General features: G+C 41.3%; 1 protein-coding gene across 3 annotated transcripts in view; it reads right to left on the bottom strand.

Annotated features, from left to right (window-relative positions):
* Positions 1-19,920, bottom strand: part of LOC139608828 (unconventional myosin-XV-like) — a 35,639-nt gene that overhangs the window by 13,978 nt on the left and 1,741 nt on the right. For 2 of the 3 annotated variants that reach the window (XM_071462925.1, XM_071462926.1), the window contains exons 3-16: positions 19,020-19,065; positions 18,679-18,840; positions 18,492-18,605; positions 18,360-18,418; positions 16,708-16,831; positions 16,535-16,630; positions 15,290-15,421; positions 14,722-14,847; positions 14,563-14,640; positions 13,835-13,983; positions 13,407-13,452; positions 13,178-13,302; positions 11,685-11,799; positions 11,407-11,582 (exon numbers count right to left, since the gene is read on the bottom strand). In XM_071462925.1, coding sequence (XP_071319026.1) covers positions 11,407-11,582; positions 11,685-11,799; positions 13,178-13,302; positions 13,407-13,452; positions 13,835-13,983; positions 14,563-14,640; positions 14,722-14,847; positions 15,290-15,421; positions 16,535-16,630; positions 16,708-16,831; positions 18,360-18,418; positions 18,492-18,605; positions 18,679-18,840; positions 19,020-19,061 — 1,544 coding nt within the window. In that variant the 5' untranslated portion in view covers positions 19,062-19,065. Of the gene's footprint in view, positions 1-11,406; positions 11,583-11,684; positions 11,800-13,177; positions 13,303-13,406; positions 13,453-13,834; positions 13,984-14,562; positions 14,641-14,721; positions 14,848-15,289; positions 15,422-16,534; positions 16,631-16,707; positions 16,832-18,359; positions 18,419-18,491; positions 18,606-18,678; positions 18,841-18,951; positions 19,066-19,920 lie in introns of all 3 variants that reach the window. The other variant, XM_071462924.1, reaches the window with a different exon arrangement.

Here is a 19,920-nt window from a genome sequence, read left to right as displayed (position 1 = left end):
TCAGGGTCTTAATGTTTCTGATATCCTGTATTTTAATTGCTATAAGCCTCCTCAAATGCCTTAAGAAAAGCCTCGTAAAACGCCTCGTAAAACGCCTCCTCAAACGCCTCCTCAAACAGCTCCTCTCATTGCAAAACTAAAGTGTCAGTAGTTCTCCTCTCCTACTGAACTCTGGCTGGAAAATCTCCTGCCTCCTTCTTATTAGTCATTAAGTTATTTGTAATAACATGTTTATAACTTTGTCTTTCCAGTGCTGTTAACATCAGCCTGGAAAATACCCTGACTCAGGGTCTTAATGTTTCTGATATCCTGTATTTTAATTGCTATAAGCCTCCTCAAATGCCTCCTAAAACGCCTCATCAACAACCTCCTCAAACGCCTCCTCTCATTGCAAAACTAAAGTGTCAGTAGTTCTCCTCCCCTACTGACCCCTGGCTGGAAATTCTCCTGCCTCCTTCTTATTAGTCATTAATGTATTTGTAATAAAATGTTTATAACTTTGTCTTTCCAGTGCTGCTAACGTCAGCCTGGAAAATGCTCTGACTCAGGATCTTAATGTTTCTGATATTGTGTATTTTAAATGTTGTAATCCTCCTCAAATGCCTCCTCAAATGCCTCCTCAAATGCCTCCTCAAACACCTCCTCTCTTTGCAAAACTAAAGTGTCAGTAGTTCTCCTCTCCTACTGAACTCTGGCTGGAAAATCTCCTGACTCCTTCTTATTAGTCATTAAGGTATTTGTAATAACATGTTTATAAATTTGTCTTTCCAGTGCTGCTCACATCAGCCTGGAAAATGCCCTGACTTAGGGTCTTCATGTTTCTGATATTGAGTATTCTAAATGTTGTAAGCCCCCTCAAATGCCTTGTCAAAAGCCTCCTAAAACGCCTCCTCAAAAGCCTCCTCTCACGCCTCCTCAAATGCCTCCTCAAATGCCTCCTCAAATGCCTCCTCAAATGCCTCCTCAAACAGTTCCTCTCGTTGCAAAACTAAAGTGTCAGTAGTTCTCCTCTCCTACTGAACTCTGGCTGGAAAATCTCCTGCCTCCTTCTTATTAGTCATTAAGGTATTTGTAATAACATGTTTATAACTTTGTCTTTCCAGTGCTTTTAACATCACCTTGGAAAATACCCTGACTCAGGGTCTTAATGTTTCTGATATTGTGTATTTTAATTGTTGTTAGCCTCCTCTAAAGCCTCCTCAAACGCCTCCTCGAATGCCTCGTCAAATACCTCCTAAAACACCTTCCAAAATGCTTCCTAAAACGCCTTCTGAAAAACCTCATAAAACGATCTTCAAAAGCCTCCTCAAACGCTTCCTCTCATTGCAAAACTTAAATGTCAATAGTTCTCCTCTCCGACTGACCCCTGGCTGGAAAATCTCCTGCCTCTTCCTTATTAGTCACTAAGGTATTTGTAATAACATGTTTATAACTTTGTCTCTCCAGTGCTGTTAACATCAGCTTGGAAAATACCCTGACTCAGGGTCTTAATGTTTCTGATATTGTGTATTTTAATTGTTGTTAGCCTCCTCAAACACTTCCTAAAACTCCTCCTCAAACACCTCCTCAAATGCCTCCTCAAACGCCTCCTAAAATGCCTTCTAAAAGGCCTCCTCAAACACCTCCTCTCGTTGCAAAACTAAAGTGTCAGTGGTTCTCCTCCCCTACTGACCCCTGGCTGGAAAATCTCCTGCCTCCTTCTTGTTCGTCATTCATGTATTTGTAATAACATGTTTGTAACTTTGTCTCTCCAGTGCTGCAAACATCAGCCTGGAAAATACCCTGACTCAGGGTCTTAATGTTTCTGATATTGTGTATTTTAATTGTTTTAAGCCTCCTCAAATGCCTCCTCAAATGCCTCCTAAAACACCTCTTCAAAAGCCTCCTAAAACGCCTTCAGAAAAGCCTTCTAAAACGCCTCGTAAAATGCCTCCTCAAATGGCTCCTCTCGTTGCAAAACTAAAGGGTCAGCAGTTCTCCTCCCCAACTGACCCCTGGCTGCAAAACCTCCTGCCTCCTTCTTATTAGTCATTAATGTATTTGCAATAACATGTTTATAACTTTGTATCTCCAGTGCTGCTAACATCAGCCTGGAAAATTCTCTGACTCAGGGTCATAACGTTTCTGATATTGTGTATTTTAAATGTTGTAATCCTCCTCAAACGCCTCCTCAAATGCCTCCTAAAACGCCTTCTAAAATGCCTCCTAAAACGCCTTTTAAAATGCCTCCTAAAACGCCTTCTGAAACACCTCGCAAAACGATCTTCAAAAGCCTCCTCAAACACCTCCTCTCGTTGCAAAACTAAAGTGTCAGTAGTTCTCCTCTCTGACTGACCCCTGGCTGGAAAATCTCCTGCCTCCTCCATATTAGTCATTAATGTATTTGTAATAACATGTTTATAACATTGTCTCTAGAGTGCTGTTAACATCAGCCTGGAAAATACCCTGACTCAGGGTCTTAATGTTTCTGATATTGTGTATTTTAATTGTTGTTAGCGTCCTCAAACACTTACTAAAACACCTCCTCAAATGCCTCCTCAAACACCTCCTCAAACGCCTCCTAAAATGCCTCCTCAAAAGCCTCCTCAAACACCTCGTCAAATGCCTCCTAAAATGCCTCCTCAAACACCTCCTCAAACGCCTCCTAAAACGCCTTCTAAAAGGCCTCCTCAAACACCTCCTCTCGTTGCAAAACTAATGTGTCAGTAGTTCTCCTCTCCGACTGACCCCTGGCTGGAAAATCTCCTGCCGCCTCCTTATTAGTCATTAATGTATTTGTAATAACATGTTTATAACTTTGTCTCTCCAGTGCTGCTGACATCAGCCTGGAAAATAACCTGACTCAGGGAATTAATGTTTCTGATATTGTGTATTTTAATTGCAGTAAGCCTCCTCAAATGCCTCCTCAAACGCCTCCTCAAATGTCTCCTCAAATGCCTCCTCAAACACCTCCTCTCGTTGCAAAACTAATGTGTCAGTAGTTCTCCTCTCCTACTGACCTCTGGCTGGAAAATCTGCTAAATCCTTCTTATTAGTCATTAAGGTATTTGTAATAACATGTTTATAACTTTGTATCTCCAGTGCTGCTAACATCAGCCTGGAAAATACCCTGACTCAGGGTCTTAATGTTTCTGATATTGTGTATTTTACATGTCGTAAGCCTCCTCAAACACCTCCTCAAACGCCTCTTCTAACGCCTTCAGAAAACCCTTCTGAAACGCCTCGTAAAACTCTTCCTCAAATGCCTCCTCTCATTGCAAAACTTAAGTGTCAGTAGTTCTCCTCCCCTACTGACCCCTGGCTGGAAAATCCTCCTGCCTCCTTCTTGTTAGTCATTCATGTATTTGTAATAACATGTTTATAACTTTGTCTCTGCAGTGCAGCTGACATCAGCCTGGAAAATACCCTGACTCAGGGTCTTAATGTTTCTGATATTGAGTATTTTAATTGTTGTTAACCTCCTCGAACACTTCCTAATACGCCTCCTCAAAAGCCTCCGAAAACACCTCCTAAAATGCCTCCTCAAATGCCTCCTCAAACGCCTCCTCAAACGCCTCCTAAAATGCCTCCTCAAATGCCTCCTAAAACGCCTCGTAAAACGCCTTCTAAAAGGCCTCCTCAAACACCTCCTCTCGTTGCAAAACTAAAGTGTCAGTAGTTCTCCTCTCAGACTGACCCCTGGCTGGAAAATCTCCTGCCTCCTCCTTATTAGTCATTAATGTATTTGTAATAACATGTTTATAACTTTGTCTTTCCAGTGCTTCTAACATCAGCCTGGAAAATACCCTGACTCAGGGTCTTAATGTTTCTGATATTATGTATTTTACATGTCGTAAGCCTCCTCAAATGCCTCCTCAAAAGCCTCCTCAAATGCCTCCTAAAACGCCTCCTCAACCACCTCCTCTAACGCCTCCTCAAACGCCTCCTCTCATTGCAAAACTAAAGTGTCAGTAGTTCTCCTCTCCGACTGACCCCTGGCTGGAAAATCTCCTGCCTCCTCCTTATTAGTCATTAATGTATTTGTAATAACATGTTTATAACTTTGTCTTTCCAGTGCTGCTCACATCAGCCTGGAAAATGCCCTGACTCAGGGTCTTCATGTTTCTGATATTGAGTATTCTAAATGTTGTAAGCCTCTTCAAATGCCTCCTAAAACGCCTCCTCAAATGCCTCCTAAAACGCCTTGTAAAATGCCTCCTCTAACGCCTTCTGAAAAGCCTCCTCAAATGCCTCCTCTAACGCCTTCTGAAAAGCCTCCTAAAACGCCTTCAGAACAGCTTTCTAAAACGCCTCGTAAAACGCCTCAAACGCCTCCTCAAACACCTCCTCTCGTTGCAAAACTAAAGTGTCAGTAGTTCTCTTCTCCTACTGAACTCTGGCTGGAAAATCTCCTGCCTCCTTCTTATTAGTCATTAAGGTATTTGTAATAACATGTTTATAACTTTGTCTTTCCAGTGCTGTTAACATCAGCCTGGAACATACCCTGACTCAGGGTCTTAATGTTTCTGATATTGTGTATATTAATTGTTGTTAGCCTCCTCAAATGCCTCCTCAAATGCCTCCTCAAACGCCTCCTCAAACGCCTCGTCAAATACCTCCTAAAACACATTCTAAAATGCCTCCTAAAATGCCTTCTGAAACACCTCGTAAAACGATCATCAAAAGCCTCCTCAAACACCTCCTCTTGTTGCAAAAATAAAGGCGTCAGTAGTTCTCCTCTCTGACTGACCCCTGGCTGGAAAATCTCCTGCCTCCTCCTTATTAGTCATTAATGTATTTGTAATAACATGTTTATAACTTTGTCTCTCCTGTGCTGTTAACATCAGCCTGGAAAATACCCAGACTCAGGGTCTTAATGTTTCTGATATTGTGTATTTTACATGTCGTAAGCCTCCTCAAATGCCTCCTCAAACTCCTCCTCAAATGCCTCCTAAAACGCCTCCTCAAACGCCTCCTCAAACGGCTCCTCTCGTTGCAAAACTAAACTGTCAGTAGTTCTCCTCTCCTACTGACTCAGGGTCTTAATGTTTCTGATATTGTGTATTTTACATGTCGTAAGCCTCCTCAAATGCCTCCTCAAACTCCTCCTCAAATGCCTCCTAAAACGCCTCCTCAAACGCCTCCTCAAACGGCTCCTCTCGTTGCAAAACTAAAGTGTCAGTAGTTCTCTTCTCCTACTGAACTCTGGCTGGAAAATCTCCTGCCTCCTTCTTATTAGTCATTAAGGTATTTGTAATAACATGTTTATAACTTTGTCTTTCCAGTGCTGTTAACATCAGCCTGGAACATACCCTGACTCAGGGTCTTAATGTTTCTGATATTGTGTATATTAATTGTTGTTAGCCTCCTCAAATGCCTCCTCAAATGCCTCCTCAAACGCCTCCTCAAAACGCCTCGTCAAATACCTCCTAAAACACCTTCTAAAATGCCTCCTAAAATGCCTTCTGAAACACCTCGTAAAACAATCATCAAAAGCCTCCTCAAACACCTCCTCTTGTTGCAAAAATAAAGGCGTCAGTAGTTCTCCTCTCTGACTGACCCCTGGCTGGAAAATCTCCTGCCTCCTCCTTATTAGTCATTAATGTATTTGTAATAACATGTTTATAACTTTGTATCTACAGTGCTGCTAATATCAGCCTGGAAAATACCCTGACTCAGGGTCTTAATGTTTCTGATATTGTTTATTTTAATTGTTGTAAGCCTCCTCAAAAGCCTCCTCAAATGCCTCCTAAAACACCTCTTCAAAAGCCTTCTAAAACGCCTCATAAAACGCCTCCTCAAATGCCTCCTCTCATTGGAAACTAAAGGGTCAGCAGTTCTCCTCCCCTACTGACCCCTGGCTGCAAAATCTCCTGCCTCCTTCTTATTAGTCATTAATGTATTTGCAATAACATGTTTATAACTTTGTATCTCCAGTGCTGCTAACATCAGCCTGGAAAATACCCTGACTCAGGGTCTTAATGTTTCTGATATTGTGTATTTTAATTGTTGTTAGCGTCCTCAAACACTTACTAAAACACCTCCTCAAATGCCTCCTCAAACGCCTCCTCAAATGCCTCCTCAAATGCCTCCTCAAAAGCCTCCTCAAACACCTCCTCTCGTTGCAAAACTAAAGTGTCAGTAGTTCTCCTCCCCTACTGACCCCCGGCTGGAAAATCTCCTGCCTCCTTCTTGTTAGTCATTCATGTATTTGTAATAACATGTTTATAACTTTGTCTCTGCAGTGCAGCTGACATCAGCCTGGAAAATACCCTGACTCAGGGTCTTAATGTTTCTGATATTGTGTATTTTAAATGTTGTTAGCCTCCTCACACACTTCCTAAAACACCTCCTCAAAAGCCTCCTAAAACACCTCCTCAAATGCCTCCTCAAACGCCTCCTCAAACGTCTCCTAAAATGCCTCCTCAAAAGCCTCCTCAAACACCTCGTCAAAAGCCTCCTCAAATGCCTCCTCTCGTTGCAGAATGAAAGTGTCAGTTGTTCTCCTCTCCTGCTGATCCCTGGCTGGAAAATCTCCTGCATCCTTCTTATTAGTCATTAATGTATTTGTTGTAACATGTTTATAACTTTGTCTTTCCAGTGCTGCTAACATAAGCCTGGAAAATGCCCTGACTTAGGGTCATAATGTTTCTTATATTGTGTATTTTAAATGTTGTAAGCCTCCTTAAATGCCTCCTCAAATGCCTTCAAAAGGACTCCTCAAACACCTGCTCAAAAGCCTTCTAGAAATGCCTCCTCAAACATCTACTCTCATTGAAAAACTAAAGGGTCAGTAGTTCTCCTCCCCTACTGACCCTAACATAACCCTGGAAAATACCCAGACTCAGGACCTTAATGTTTCTGATAATGTGTATTTAACTCTTTGTAAGCCTCCTCAAACGCCTCCTCTCGTTGCAAAACTAAAGTGTCAGTAGTTCCCCTCTCTGACTGACCCCTGGCTGGAAATTCTCCTGCCTCCTTCTTATTAGTCATTAAGGTATTTGTAATAACATGTTTATAACTTTGTCTTTCCAGTGCTGTTAACATCAGCCTGGAAAATACCCTGACTCAGGGTCTTAATTTTTCCGATATTGTGTATTTTAAATGTTGTAATCCTCCTCAAATGCCTCCTCAAACGCCTTCTGAAAAGCCTCCTAAAACGCCTCCTAAAACGCCTCCTAAAACGCCTCCTCTCGTTGCAAAACTAAAGTGTCAGTAGTTCTCCTCTCCTACTGAACTCTGGCTGGAAAATCTCCTGCCTCCTTCTTATGAGATGTATTTGGAATAACATGTTTATAACTTTGTCTCTCCAGTGCTGCTAACATCAGCCTGGAAAATACCCTGACTCAGGGTCTTAATGTTTCTGATATTGTGTATTTTAAATGTTGTAAGCCTCCTCAAACGCCTCCTCAAACGCCTCCTCTCGTTGCAAAACTAAAGTGTCAGTAGTTCCCCTCTCCAACTGACCTCTGGCTGGAAAATCTGCTAAATCCTTCTTATTAGTCATTAATGTATTTGTAATAACATGTTTATAACTTTGTCTCTCCAGTGCTGCTCACATCAGCCTGGAAAATGCCCTGACTCAGGGTCTTCATGTTTCTGATATTGAGTATTCTAAATGTTGTAAGCCTCCTCAAAAGCCTCCTCAAAAGCCTCCTCAAATGCCTCCTAAAACGCCTCCTCAAATGCCTCCTAAAACGCCTTGTAAAATGCCTCCTCTAACGCCTTCTGAAAAGCCTCCTCAAATGCCTCCTCTAACGCCTTCTGAAAAGCGTCCTAAAACGCCTCCTAAAACGCCTTCAGAAAAGCTTTCTAAAACGCCTCGTAAAACGCCTCCTCAAACGCCTCCTCAAACACCTCCTCTCGTTGCAAAACTAAAGTGTCAGTAGTTCTCCTCTCCTACTGAACTCTGGCTGGAAAATCTCCTGCCTCCTTCTTATGAGATGTATTTGTAATAACATGTTTATAACTTTGTATCTACAGTGCTGCTAACATCAGCCTGGAAAATACCCTGACTCAGGGTCTTAATGTTTCTGATATTGTTTATTTTAATTGTTGTAAGCCTCCTCAAAAGCCTCCTCAAATGCCTCCTAAAACACCTCCTCAAATGCCTCCTCAAACACCTCCTCAAACGTCTCCTAAAATGCCTCCTCAAAAGCCTCCTCAAACACCTCGTCAAAAGCCTCCTCAAATGCCTCCTCTCGTTGCAGAATGAAAGTGTCAGTTGTTCTCCTCTCCTGCTGATCCCTGGCTGGAAAATCTCCTGCCTCCTTCTTGTTAGTCATTAATGTATTTGTTGTAACATGTTTATAACTTTGTCCTTGCAGTGCTGCTAACATAAGCCTGGAAAATGCCCTGACTTAGGGTCATAATGTTTCTTATATTGTGTATTTTAAATGTTGTAAGCCTCCTTAAATGCCTCCTCAAATGCCTTCAAAAGGACTCCTCAAACACCTGCTCAAAAGCCTTCTAGAAATGCCTCCTCAAACATCTACTCTCATTGAAAAACTAAAGGGTCAGTAGTTCTCCTCCCCTACTGACCCTAACATAACCCTGGAAAATACCCAGACTCAGGACCTTAATGTTTCTGATAATGTGTATTTTACTCTTTGTAAGCCTCCTCAAACGCCTCCTCTCGTTGCAAAACTAAAGTGTCAGTAGTTCTCCTCCCCTACAGACCCCTGGCTGGAAAATCTCCTGCCTCCTCCTTATTAGTCATTAATGTATTTGTAATAACATGTTTATAACTTTGTCTCTACAGTACTGCTAATATCAGCCTGGAAAATACCCTGACTCAGGGTCTTAATGTTTCTGATATTGTGTATTTTAAATGTCGTTAGCCTCCTCAAACGCCTCGTCAAATGCCTCCTAAAACGCCTCCTCTCGTTGCAAAACTAAAGGGTCAGTCGTTCTCCTCCCCTACTGACCCTAACATCAGCTTGGAAAATACCCACACTCAGGGTCTTAATGTTTCTGATATTGTGTATTTTCTCCTTGTAAGCCTCCTCAAACGCCTCCTCAAACACCTCCTCTCGTTGCAAAACTAAAGGGTCAGTAGTTCTCCTCCCCTTTTGACCCCTGGCTGGAAAATCTCCTGCCTCCTTCTTATTAGTCATTAATGTATTTGTAATAACATGTTTATAACTTTGTCTCTCCAGTGCTGCTAACGTCAGCCTGGAAAATGCTCTGACTCAGGGTCCTAACTTTTCTGATATTGTTTATTTTAATTGTTGTTAGACTCCTCTAACGCCTCCTAATATGCCTCCTCAAAAGCCTCCTAAAACGCCTCCTCAAATGCCTCCTCAAATGCCTCCTCTCATTGCAAAACTAAAGTGTCAGTAGTTCTCCTCCCCCACTGACCCCTGGCTAGAAAATCTGCTACCTTCCTCTTATTCATTCTTCATGTATTTGTAATAACATGTTTATAACTTTGTCTCTCCAGTGCTGCTAACATCAGCCTGGAAAATGCTCTGACTCAGGGTCCTAATGTTTCTGATATTGTGTATTTTATTTGATGTAAGCTTGCTCAAATGCCTCCTCTCATTGCAAAACTCAAGGGTCAGTCGTTCTTCTCCCCTAATTACTTTACTCTAGGAAAAAAAATCCGCTGAGAACTATTTTCTTCGTTTTTTCATTTTTTATGAATTGACCAAACTAAACTTTAATTTTTTCAAAGATTGTAATTGTTATTTGTTTATTTTAAGCTGCTAACTTTGTCTCATAAGTCTGGAAAAGCAGGTATTCTAGTGCTGTGATCAAGTCTGCAGGCTGCAGCATGTTGATCGGATCAGACTGGCATCTGAGTATCCAAATCTCCTGGACCAGGACCTCCACTGTGGTCAAAAACTCACATCAAAAGCCCTGTTTCTTGACACCCTCCTCCCCTCCAGCAGACAAGCCCCTGTTATCTTTAGTACTGATGCTTTGTGATGAGTGACAGTGTTGATAAAAATAAATAAAAAGCACAAACAAGATGATTGTTTCACTGCAATTATTTATATTCATGAATGTGAACTGTATTCATGTTCTGTCATGTAAGAAGATTTGAACTGATGCATGTAGACAAATTAAGGAAATACTTGAATAATTCATAATTAGTGGGGATGCTTCAATGCAGGACATGTAGGTTTCATGAATGCTTTTATGAGTTTGAAAAATATGTCAATCACACTGTGCAAATCTCCACTCAGCTGAGACTCACCAGATGAAACACTGGAGTCTCAACCTGTAGGATCCTGTAGTTCAGAGACTTTACTGCTTGACTTCAGTATTTCTACACCATGTTTCTTTCAGCTTTTACTCCATCACATTTATCTGATAGCTCTGGTTTCCCGCTACTTTACAAATTAAGGTTCTACTTAAAATATGTAAATAAAATGAAAATATGACACTTGATTAAGACTTTTTTACTTGTAACCTTAAACAAAAATAAGAATTTGAGGGTATTCGAATTATACCACAGCAAGCAGGAGGTACTTGGTTGTTGCATCAGGTCTTTAACTGATGTGTTTGGTGATTTTGTCAGATGATGTTGTGGTTATAAAATCAGGATTTGACCATAGATGGTCCAGACATATACTCGGCTTTGACCTAATCTTGTTTTACCAGAAGAATATATTCAGATGTAAACCCTTTGTAATCTCCAACATTTTGATTAGTATCTGTAATTTTATTACTATTTCTAACAGAATACATTTATGTTGTAATTTAAATGTAAATCCCCAACGTGCTAATTATTCCCAACAAATGTGATGAAATAAGCAGCAGGCCCAGTGTCTGCAGCCATGTTGTTCTCAACATGTGTGAAGATCAATGCTCACCACTAGGTGGTGCTGTAGCTAAAAACCTGGGTCCTAGAAATGTGGTCTTAACACTGCCTTCCTGAAAGTCCTGAAACAGCAGCCTGTCACTGCAGAAACATAATGGTCTGATGGAGACAGAGGCTGAGTGAGACAGAAGCGGCTACTGTGATACTTCAGTGAGTTTAAACAAGATTTCTATCTTCATTTTGAGATTGCTCTCCTTTTGTTTTAAGAGTTCTTTTTTTCTTCTTGTCCTTATCTGTCTTTATTTTCCTTCATTCTGTTTTTTATTTTTTCCTTATCTTACTTTTGTCCTTGTGTAGTTCCTCCTTTTCTCCATACTTTCCTTCTGTCTTTTCCTTCTATCCTGTCCTCCTTATCTTTCTTTCCTTGTTTCATCACTTCTCTCATTGTCATCCACTCTTTTTCATTTTCTTTCTTCCTTTTTCCATTTCTTTCTTCAACTCAAACTGAAAAAATCCACAATTCCTGGGTTTTTACTAAGCTGAGCTCTACACATCTTTTACTTTTTTTTTTTTTTTTTTTACCTTAGACACTTCAGTGGATTTTACTGCGGGTATACCTTTTGTTTACATATGTAAGTTGTGATCCCTGCTCTCTGTACCTGGCCTGATGTCCTCGGATGTGGCTCTGGATGATGATGGCTTTCTGTTTGAAAAACCTAAAGTTCCTGCGACACAGGAAGCCCCTGATGTTCCTCTGGATGGTGATGGCGGCCCAGGTCTGAGTGCTGCTCCACTTCTCCTCCAGCTGCTGATACAGAAGCTCCTTGAGGAACACCTAACACACACACACACACACACACACACACACACATCTAAACATGTTGACATGTAAAATAAAAACTTCCCATCAGTGTCATGAATGGGTTCGGTCAGGTACCTTGGTGAGGCCCAGCTGGTAGTGTCCCTCCTCTGCACCGACCGTGTCCAGCAGAGCCACCGTCTGCTCTCTGTCCGACACCTCACTCAGCCTCTGGGTCAACAGAACCCCATACCTGTGAAACAGCAACACAATAAGATACAACTCATCACAGAAGCTCCTAAATCCAAAAACAAATGAACTGGTGCATGGATCAAGATACAGGTCATTCCTTTTTTTGTGGCGGGAAATCTTCATTAAGGTATAAAATTTCAAGTCAACTGTGGGACACACTCTGCTGTTTCCTTGCACATGTTCAACCTACTACATTTGCATTTACTGATTTCACAGTTTTATCCAAAGTGACTTACAAATGAGTAACATTCAGCACAGTAGAAGACTTTGGTGTAAGTACTAAGTACTACATCTATTAGGCCTGAGTTTTCAGATATTGTATTATATAAAGCAGCATGACCAGGAGATGCATGAAACATGGACAGAGAGAGACACAGCTAGTCATCAAACATGTCACTCAGGTCTCTCACTCCCACAATGTGAATGTGTTACAACAGATGTTAAAATTATTCTTTTTTTCCATACTTGTTCTTTAGCTACTTCTGGGGATGACAGTGTCAGCTGGTTGAAATATGGTTGAAATATCTCAACAAGAAATAAATGGTCTGTTGTGAGACCAGATCTTCTGGTCTCTAGGCGACTCTTTGTAGAACCACCATCAGATTGTGACCACCAGCACATCCAAGTTTATCCAGTGACATACTGTATCTCAAACTCTACAACATGGGTGGGGACAAAATTTTGCTGTCTCATTCTTGCCGCCCAGATGGTGCATCCAAATAAATTTGGCGATTCTCTGACATTTCTATCAGGCATCATCATGTGGTTCATATTTTCAGTTTTGAACGGTAACTCTTAGATGGTTTTGCCACAAAATGGGGTTCAGACGTTTGCTTTGGATGATCCTCTGACCTTTCTGTCTGGCACCATCATTAGGTCAACATTTCAATTTGTCCAATACATAATATATCCAATATATTCACACTAAACTCAACTGTACTTTGTATTTCGTAGTAATTTGAAAATTTTAGTTTGCAAGGCTACATGATGGACATCGCCTCCTAAACTTCAGCATTATAACATTGCCAGTACAGACCTGACAGTGCTAATAGCTTGATCTAGTTAAATTGACTAAAAGATCATGGACAATAGGACAAAAAAAGTTTTACCTTAACATTTTTACCTCACTACTATATGATTTTATCGAAATCCATGATAAAGTATCAGTGTATGTTTAAGGTCACCCTCACTGACAAACTCTCCATGCGAAGATGCAAACAAACAAAGGTGAAGTACAAGGGCTGAATTTGGATTGAGAAGGTTTTTTGCACTGGATCAAGTTATTGTCATAACTCAGTGCTGAACATCTTAAAAAACATTACACTAAACACTAAAGTAATATATTGATGATGCAGGGATTTTTTGTATATGTACAGCACCTCTCAATGAAGTAGGAGTATTGAATCCGTATGGGAAAACCCTCTTTCCTGATGTGGATGGTCTCAAGCGTCCCAGCATGCCTCAGCTGTGCTGACACATAGTCCACATCAAAGATCCCGGGAAGCTGCCAGAAGACATGAGAGAGGCAGTGTGTGGAAACGAAAATCTAAAATAGGTATCTGGTGTTATTATACTAGATGACATTTAAATAGAAATAACTGAAGTTACCTTGACATAGTTTGGCTTCAGACAATGGATAAATGTGGTTTTGCATCTGGAAAAAAACACACAGACATGTTACTTATTAGGAAACAGGTTTATCTTTAGACCTGCCTGAAACTGAAGAAAAGCTGAGCAGCATGTGAATTTAACTGAATTATCTTTAGAAACACTACAAGTTTAAGGTGTCTGCTGTGAGTATGGATATGTGGACACCAACAAGTGTCCACATATCCATGAAACATCTTCATCTGAGCCATTCACCCATATATGATGTGTCTCAGCTTGTGAAGTCTTTTGTGAAGTTTCATTTCATTTATTAAACCCATGATCTCCACAAAACCACAGCTGTGTGACTTTAAACAGACGCAGTGAAACTGACACTCAGCTGGAGCCAAACTGCTTTGTGTCGGCCAGTCTGGTCAGCATGTTGGTACCTCTCCAGGCGGGTGGTGAGCTCAGTCAGGGACTGGAGGAAGTGTGAGGCAGCAGTGGAGGGCTGCTGGCGGAGGCCCTTCCCTCTCCAGCCCAACTCCCTCTGCTGAATATAACCGTCCTGGACCTTCCTGAACAGCTCGGACACCATCTACAGAACATGCAAACATGAAGGAAACGTGTCTTTGAAAGCCACAGATACATTTCTGGAGCAACTGATATCTCATATTTATATATGTATATGTATTCGGTATTTCCCTTCTACTAATAATGATACCAGTGATAAATCATTCTCACTGTTATGCTTCATTTTCTGCTGCTTGTTAATCATTTTTATTGTACAAGGCAAAGAGTATGAAAGGATTCTGCATTCACCAAAGCAAAGAAATAAATACATTAAAAAAAAGAAAATAAACTAAGACACACCTCATTAATTTTAACTTTTTTTATCCCCTAATCATGAGCTGTGAAATAATTGTTTGTACTAATTACAAGAAATTATCTTATAAAACAGTAAATATCTGATACCATCACTTTCTCACTTCTTACTGCCTTATTTCTATTAGCTTGATGGTTGCCTGTAAAACACTAACATGAAAGGTGTTATAACATTTGAATGGCTGATTCAAAACTTGTGTAATCGTGTGATTAAAATCTCTTGTTAGAAACAATTCAGGCAGGAGGCAAACAGCCCTCCTCAGCAGCCTGTGTGGGTTTCCAGTTGTTTCACCTTTAAGCGACTCCTGGCAAAAAGTTCCACCACCTCTGTCCTGAACTGGTCGTGGTTCTTATTCAGGAAATTATGGACCTGAAAAAATACAGAGTTTTATTCAAATACAAACATCTTCCCTGCACCAGTTGCTGTTTCACAGGTTTACTGTGCTGATACCTGATAGGTGACGGCTCCAGCATAGTGATAAATAGTGAAGACTGGAAGTGGGTTCTTGGGCTTGGCATAGTGGGGGCTGTTCCCGTGGTGGTAGTGGCACTTCTGGAGGAAGGTGTGGTCGGTGGCCTGAAAAAACACAGAATTATGTGAAGTCTCTGCTTGTAGTTCCTTGTCTTCACCAAATGTATTTTCCAAAGTGAATAATCATAACATGGTCTCATATAAACCAAGGGGCATTTCCTGTGCTTAGCAACGTCTTAACAGAGGTTGTCAAAATGTAAAAATAATAAACTGTGTTGTGTTTACAAACTGTGATCCCCATACCCTGGGAAAGGTCTGAAAACCAGGAGCCCACTATACATGTGGGTCCGACAGCTTTGTGGGGACCCCACAAGATTAAATGGCTGTTTGAGGGTTGAGACTTGGTTTTAGAGTTTGGTGTAGAATTAGGTTTAGGTTAGGGTCAGACATTCACATGTGACAGTTAAGGTTAGAGAATGCATTACTCCACAAAGATGGTGTACAAGGTTGTACAAGGATGTGTGTTTGTGTGTGTTTGTGTGTGTACCTGGGGGAGAGAAGTCTGGTCGTCCAGTATGCGGAGAATGCCGTGTGGCCTGGAGGAGATCAGCTCCAAGCAGGAGTGGAAGTTCTTGACTGGCATCGCGTGCCACTGGATCTGTTCTGCACTGTACTCCTCCTGTAAGACACACACACACACACACACACACACGCACAGTAATAGTGTGTAAAAGCATGAATTATTTTAGCCAGATTTCCTATGAGGTGATGAGAACACAGACACCAAAACCACTGGCTTCAAAACTGCATGCTAACATATTAAACTGTCACTGATATTAAAGACATGCACGTTCTGTTTTCACTGAAGTGTTAAGTTTATACGACATACTCAGTGTAGACCAAGGGCTATGGAGCTGAGTTGATGGGGAGTTTAATCAACAAACAAACGACAATATGTTAAACTGTGATTTTTAATATTTGGTTTTCATGCTATTTTCACTAAATCATTCATGATTTGTTTTGAATTATTTTGCTTGACATGTGTCTTGAAACTTCGGTTTCACTGTGATTGTGACTGTTCGTAAGAAATACACAGCTATGAACATGGTACCACTTTTTAACAGTCAATAAAGGGTTCAAAAGTGTTAACTAATAGTCTCAGTAGTTGTTAATAAACAGTTTATTAATGCCTTGTAGATCAGTTATAAGTCCTTAAAGTGATAGTGCAGGTTATCTGACGTGGAGTTGGGTGAGGTACTTATTTATAGTCAGTGTATTACCTGCAGTAGATTCAGTTCAGCGTGCTCCCACCCTAACTATCACTTTAATAAGGATAGCTTTTGGGTTGCCAGTTTGTGAATAATCGCTTTGGCTGCTGAGTCATTAAAAGTCAAGTGATTAATAAAGGTTAGTCATAAATCAAGTCACTGCTTGTTACATCTACTTTTAGGGGAAATGAGCTTCTCACTTTCCAATGAACCATCAACTGTTATAAATGTTAAGAGGTCATTAATAATTAATGTATTAATAACCCATCAGTTCTGCAGTTACAAGTTTCACTTTTTAATTGATATTATGTCTGTGTCTTATGGGGCTGGAGTCAGGATGTGGTTATTACATTAATAAATCAAGTCTGTAGCTGTAATTGTTACATCAAGTCTGTAGCTGTAATTGTAAAAACTGATGATAAAGCCATTAATTACCACTTATAAACCATTTACAAGGGGTGACTCGTTAGAAAGTGGCACCCAGAAGTTCAGCTGATCAAGGATCTGACCTACAACCCACTGACCTGCTCCTGAGAGATCACGGCCTTGTTGACAAAGTGCTGCAGCTGCTCATTGGCAAAGTTGATACACAGCTGCTCGAAGCTGTTCACTCCCAGGTCCTGCAGAGGGACACAGAGGACCTGTGATGTCACATCCAACCAGCATCATAAGATGATCCAGGAAGCCAGATACCAACCTCAAACCCGTAGATGTCCACTATCCCCACTGTGCTGTCCATCTCTGTGGGACTCAGCCAGTCGTTGATCTGCTCCAACAACCAGTCAAACAACACTGAGTACAAGGCTTTAGCTATGGCATCTCTACAAGAGAGGGAAAGGAGGAGAGGAGGCACACGTACCTTTAAGTTAAAACAATTTGTTTCAGGATCCTTTCAAGAACACTTTTTCACAACACAATTTTACACATCAACACTGATTCAGTTGTTATGGTACGACTACTCAACCTGTGAAAACAGTTGTATGATGTCTTAACCCTGATAATCTTAGTGTGATATCATCAGGAAAACCTGACATTTAACAGAATGTTGCAAACTAGATGTGCAGGCATTTACTAGTCAGGAGGAGTGAATGGAATGAAAAGACATTACAAAGGATTAAAAGTCATGTAATATACTTCTGTCACTTCAATTTCTCACTAGCAGATGCCTTAATCAGCGAAAGCTGCTGTGGAAGCTCAGTGGTAGCTATAGGTGACACCAGAAGTGCCACAACTTAATGGCCGCGTTCAGACTGCAGGCGAATCTGATTCAAATCAGATTCCTACTCAAATCCGATTTTTAGGGCTGACTGTCCACACTGTTTTTAGCAAGTGTCCAAATCGGATATGGCTCTGTTCAGACTGTGCCACATTATTGACTGATCTGACAGGTTGTTGTAGTAACGGAGCATCTGATGTCATATAATTGCGACAGCGACAACAACAACAAAAAACATGATGGAGGCAGGTCATCTCAGTATATTGGCCTTATCACTGTCCAGTAGAGGTGCAGAACATCTCAGACGCACTAGACATTTGCAATGCCGCAGGAGGCTGGTAGGATTATACACAACAATGCTTCGTGCTGCATTCACTGCCGGAGTTTCTGTGCAGCAACGCATAGAGTGACGTCACGGACAGTCAAAACCGATCTGAGTGTTTGGAGCTGTTCAGACTGAGACGCATCTGTCCAAATGTGATCTGAAACTACCTCCCGAAGGTGGTTTTGATCTGGTTTCCAAAAATCGGATTTCATGTGATTTGTGACTGTTCAGACTTCAAAAGAGCCATCCAGTTCCAATCTGGATGGGCTAAAAATCGGATTTTGGCTGGCAGTCTGAACAAGGCCAATGATGCTGCCACAATGCAAGCTTGCTGGAGGAGCAACACAGAACAGTGGAACAGTGAAGGGGTAATGCAGGGGTCATGGTAGTTTGCCAATCAAGAAGCAGAGCAGCTCAGACATCTGGAAGGAGCTTAGAGTAGAGAGTAGAACCACTTGTTTTGAAAGGAACTAGTTGGGGTGGTTCAAGCATCTGATTGAGATGCCTCCAAAATTCCTCCTTGTGGAAATAGTTAAGGTACACCCAGCTGGAAGGAGAAAAATAGGGCAGACCCAGAACACCCTCAAGTGATTAGATCTATCATTTAGCCTGGGAAAGCCTTGGGGGTCACCCAGGAAGAGCTACAGTACATAGCATGGAAGAAGGACCTATGGCCTGCTCCCACTACAACCACACCCAGAAAAAATGGCAGGGAATGGATTGATGAATGAATGGATAGCAGGAAGCAAGAGTCAGAGAAGAGATGTGTGTAATGTTTGTGCTTACATGCAGCCTGAAATGTTCCTACCTGGATTCTATGGCACTTTCCACAGACAGAGGGCAGTAGATCCTGTCGTACGTCGTCTCCTGTGGATGACAGAGCTGATCAGTGTAAACATTTGAACAATAAGGCATGACTGGTGCATGAGAGGCTACTGACTGTGACTCTGTGAGTGATGACCGTCTGCAGGGCCTCAGAGGAAATCTGCAGCAGGGAGCCAACCCTCCTGGCCTCAGTCTCGCTGAAGATGCGGGACACCTCAAAGGATTCACTCTGAAACAACACCACCGGATGCATGATACCAGTGTTTGATATGACTAATGCTCTCTCTCCAACACACACACACCTCATATGAGCTGAAGCAGATATTGCCAAGCTGCAGAATGGAGGACAGGATGGCCCAGACGGTGGAGACCTGGTCAGCATGGAGGCCAATGGTGTCAAAGCACTGAACCAAAAGCTGGAAATCCTCTTTGTCCTGCTTCCCGTTCAACTCACAGGCGCCACCCTACAGGAGGACAGAGAGAAAATAAATGTGTAAAATGTCTAATGAGTGAGAGAGAAACTCAGTGAAAACCAGAGATGAAAACAATTCTGTGTTCACTGATGTGTGATGTACTTGGTTTAGGTAGTAATAGGTCTCAGCTCCCTGCAGGTAGAGCTCCCGTTTGTCCCAGTCGTTCATACCTGCCAGCAGCTCATAAAACACATGGTAGTTCCTCTCCTCATTGGCCTACAAAGCAAATGAGACAAGAACCAGACAGAGGCATCAATGCAGTTCATAAATTCTGAAATGAAAACTAAAACAAACAAAACACACTTAATGAAGCACAAATTAGTGGCCATGTGTTGTTCTCTTACTTACACATGTCAGTCAAAGAGTATGAAGAAATGAACTAAAGGACTGACTTTACAATCAGAATGAAAGTAGAGACAACATCAAAGTGACTAGAAGTCATACATTTTCTATGTCAGCCAGCGCCTCTTGGGGTGAGCAGTCGCTTCCCGTTTGGCCATGTGTGGTGTGGGTGTCAGAAAAAATTTTAGTGAAGGCAATTTTATAGTAATGAGCTATGATGTGGTTTGGCAACAACCAAATGCAATATATAAGTGCTACACTCTAGAGAACTGTAGTGAACACAGCCATGTAAAGTTTTGTTCCCATCAAATATATGTTCCCAAGCACAGTGGAGGAGAAATTGATGAACTGATTAATTAATAACATGTCATTGTTTGCTCACAGGCAACTAAATAAAATTAAAAATAAATAAAAAATGATGTGTAGACAAAGGTGCCTGACACTGTAGCCTGTAATATATTAATAATAATAGGAGGAAATTGCATGCTAGCTAGCACCGTAGCATACATAACAGTGAAGCTTGACAACTTGACAACTGAAGCTGATGAGAATGTCATTATTTTTGCAGGTCATAAATCAAAGAATTGGACAAGTTGAAAAGTGAGGTGGTCATTAAAGTTATCACAATTGATCCAATGAGAAACTGTCTGTGCCAAATGTCATGGCAATCTATGTTGTACTTGAGACCAAAAGAAAATGATAGTACTGCATTTTGTGCCAATCCATGTG

This window comes from Trachinotus anak, unplaced genomic scaffold (genome assembly GCF_046630095.1).
Source record: "Trachinotus anak isolate AG129_WGS33_773 ecotype Australia unplaced genomic scaffold, CSIRO_AGI_Tana_v1 ptg000025l, whole genome shotgun sequence".
In the NCBI taxonomy this organism is placed as follows: Eukaryota; Metazoa; Chordata; class Actinopteri; order Carangiformes; family Carangidae; genus Trachinotus; species Trachinotus anak.
Note: the sequence above shows the minus strand (reverse complement) of the source record. Positions and strands in the feature narration are given on the sequence as shown.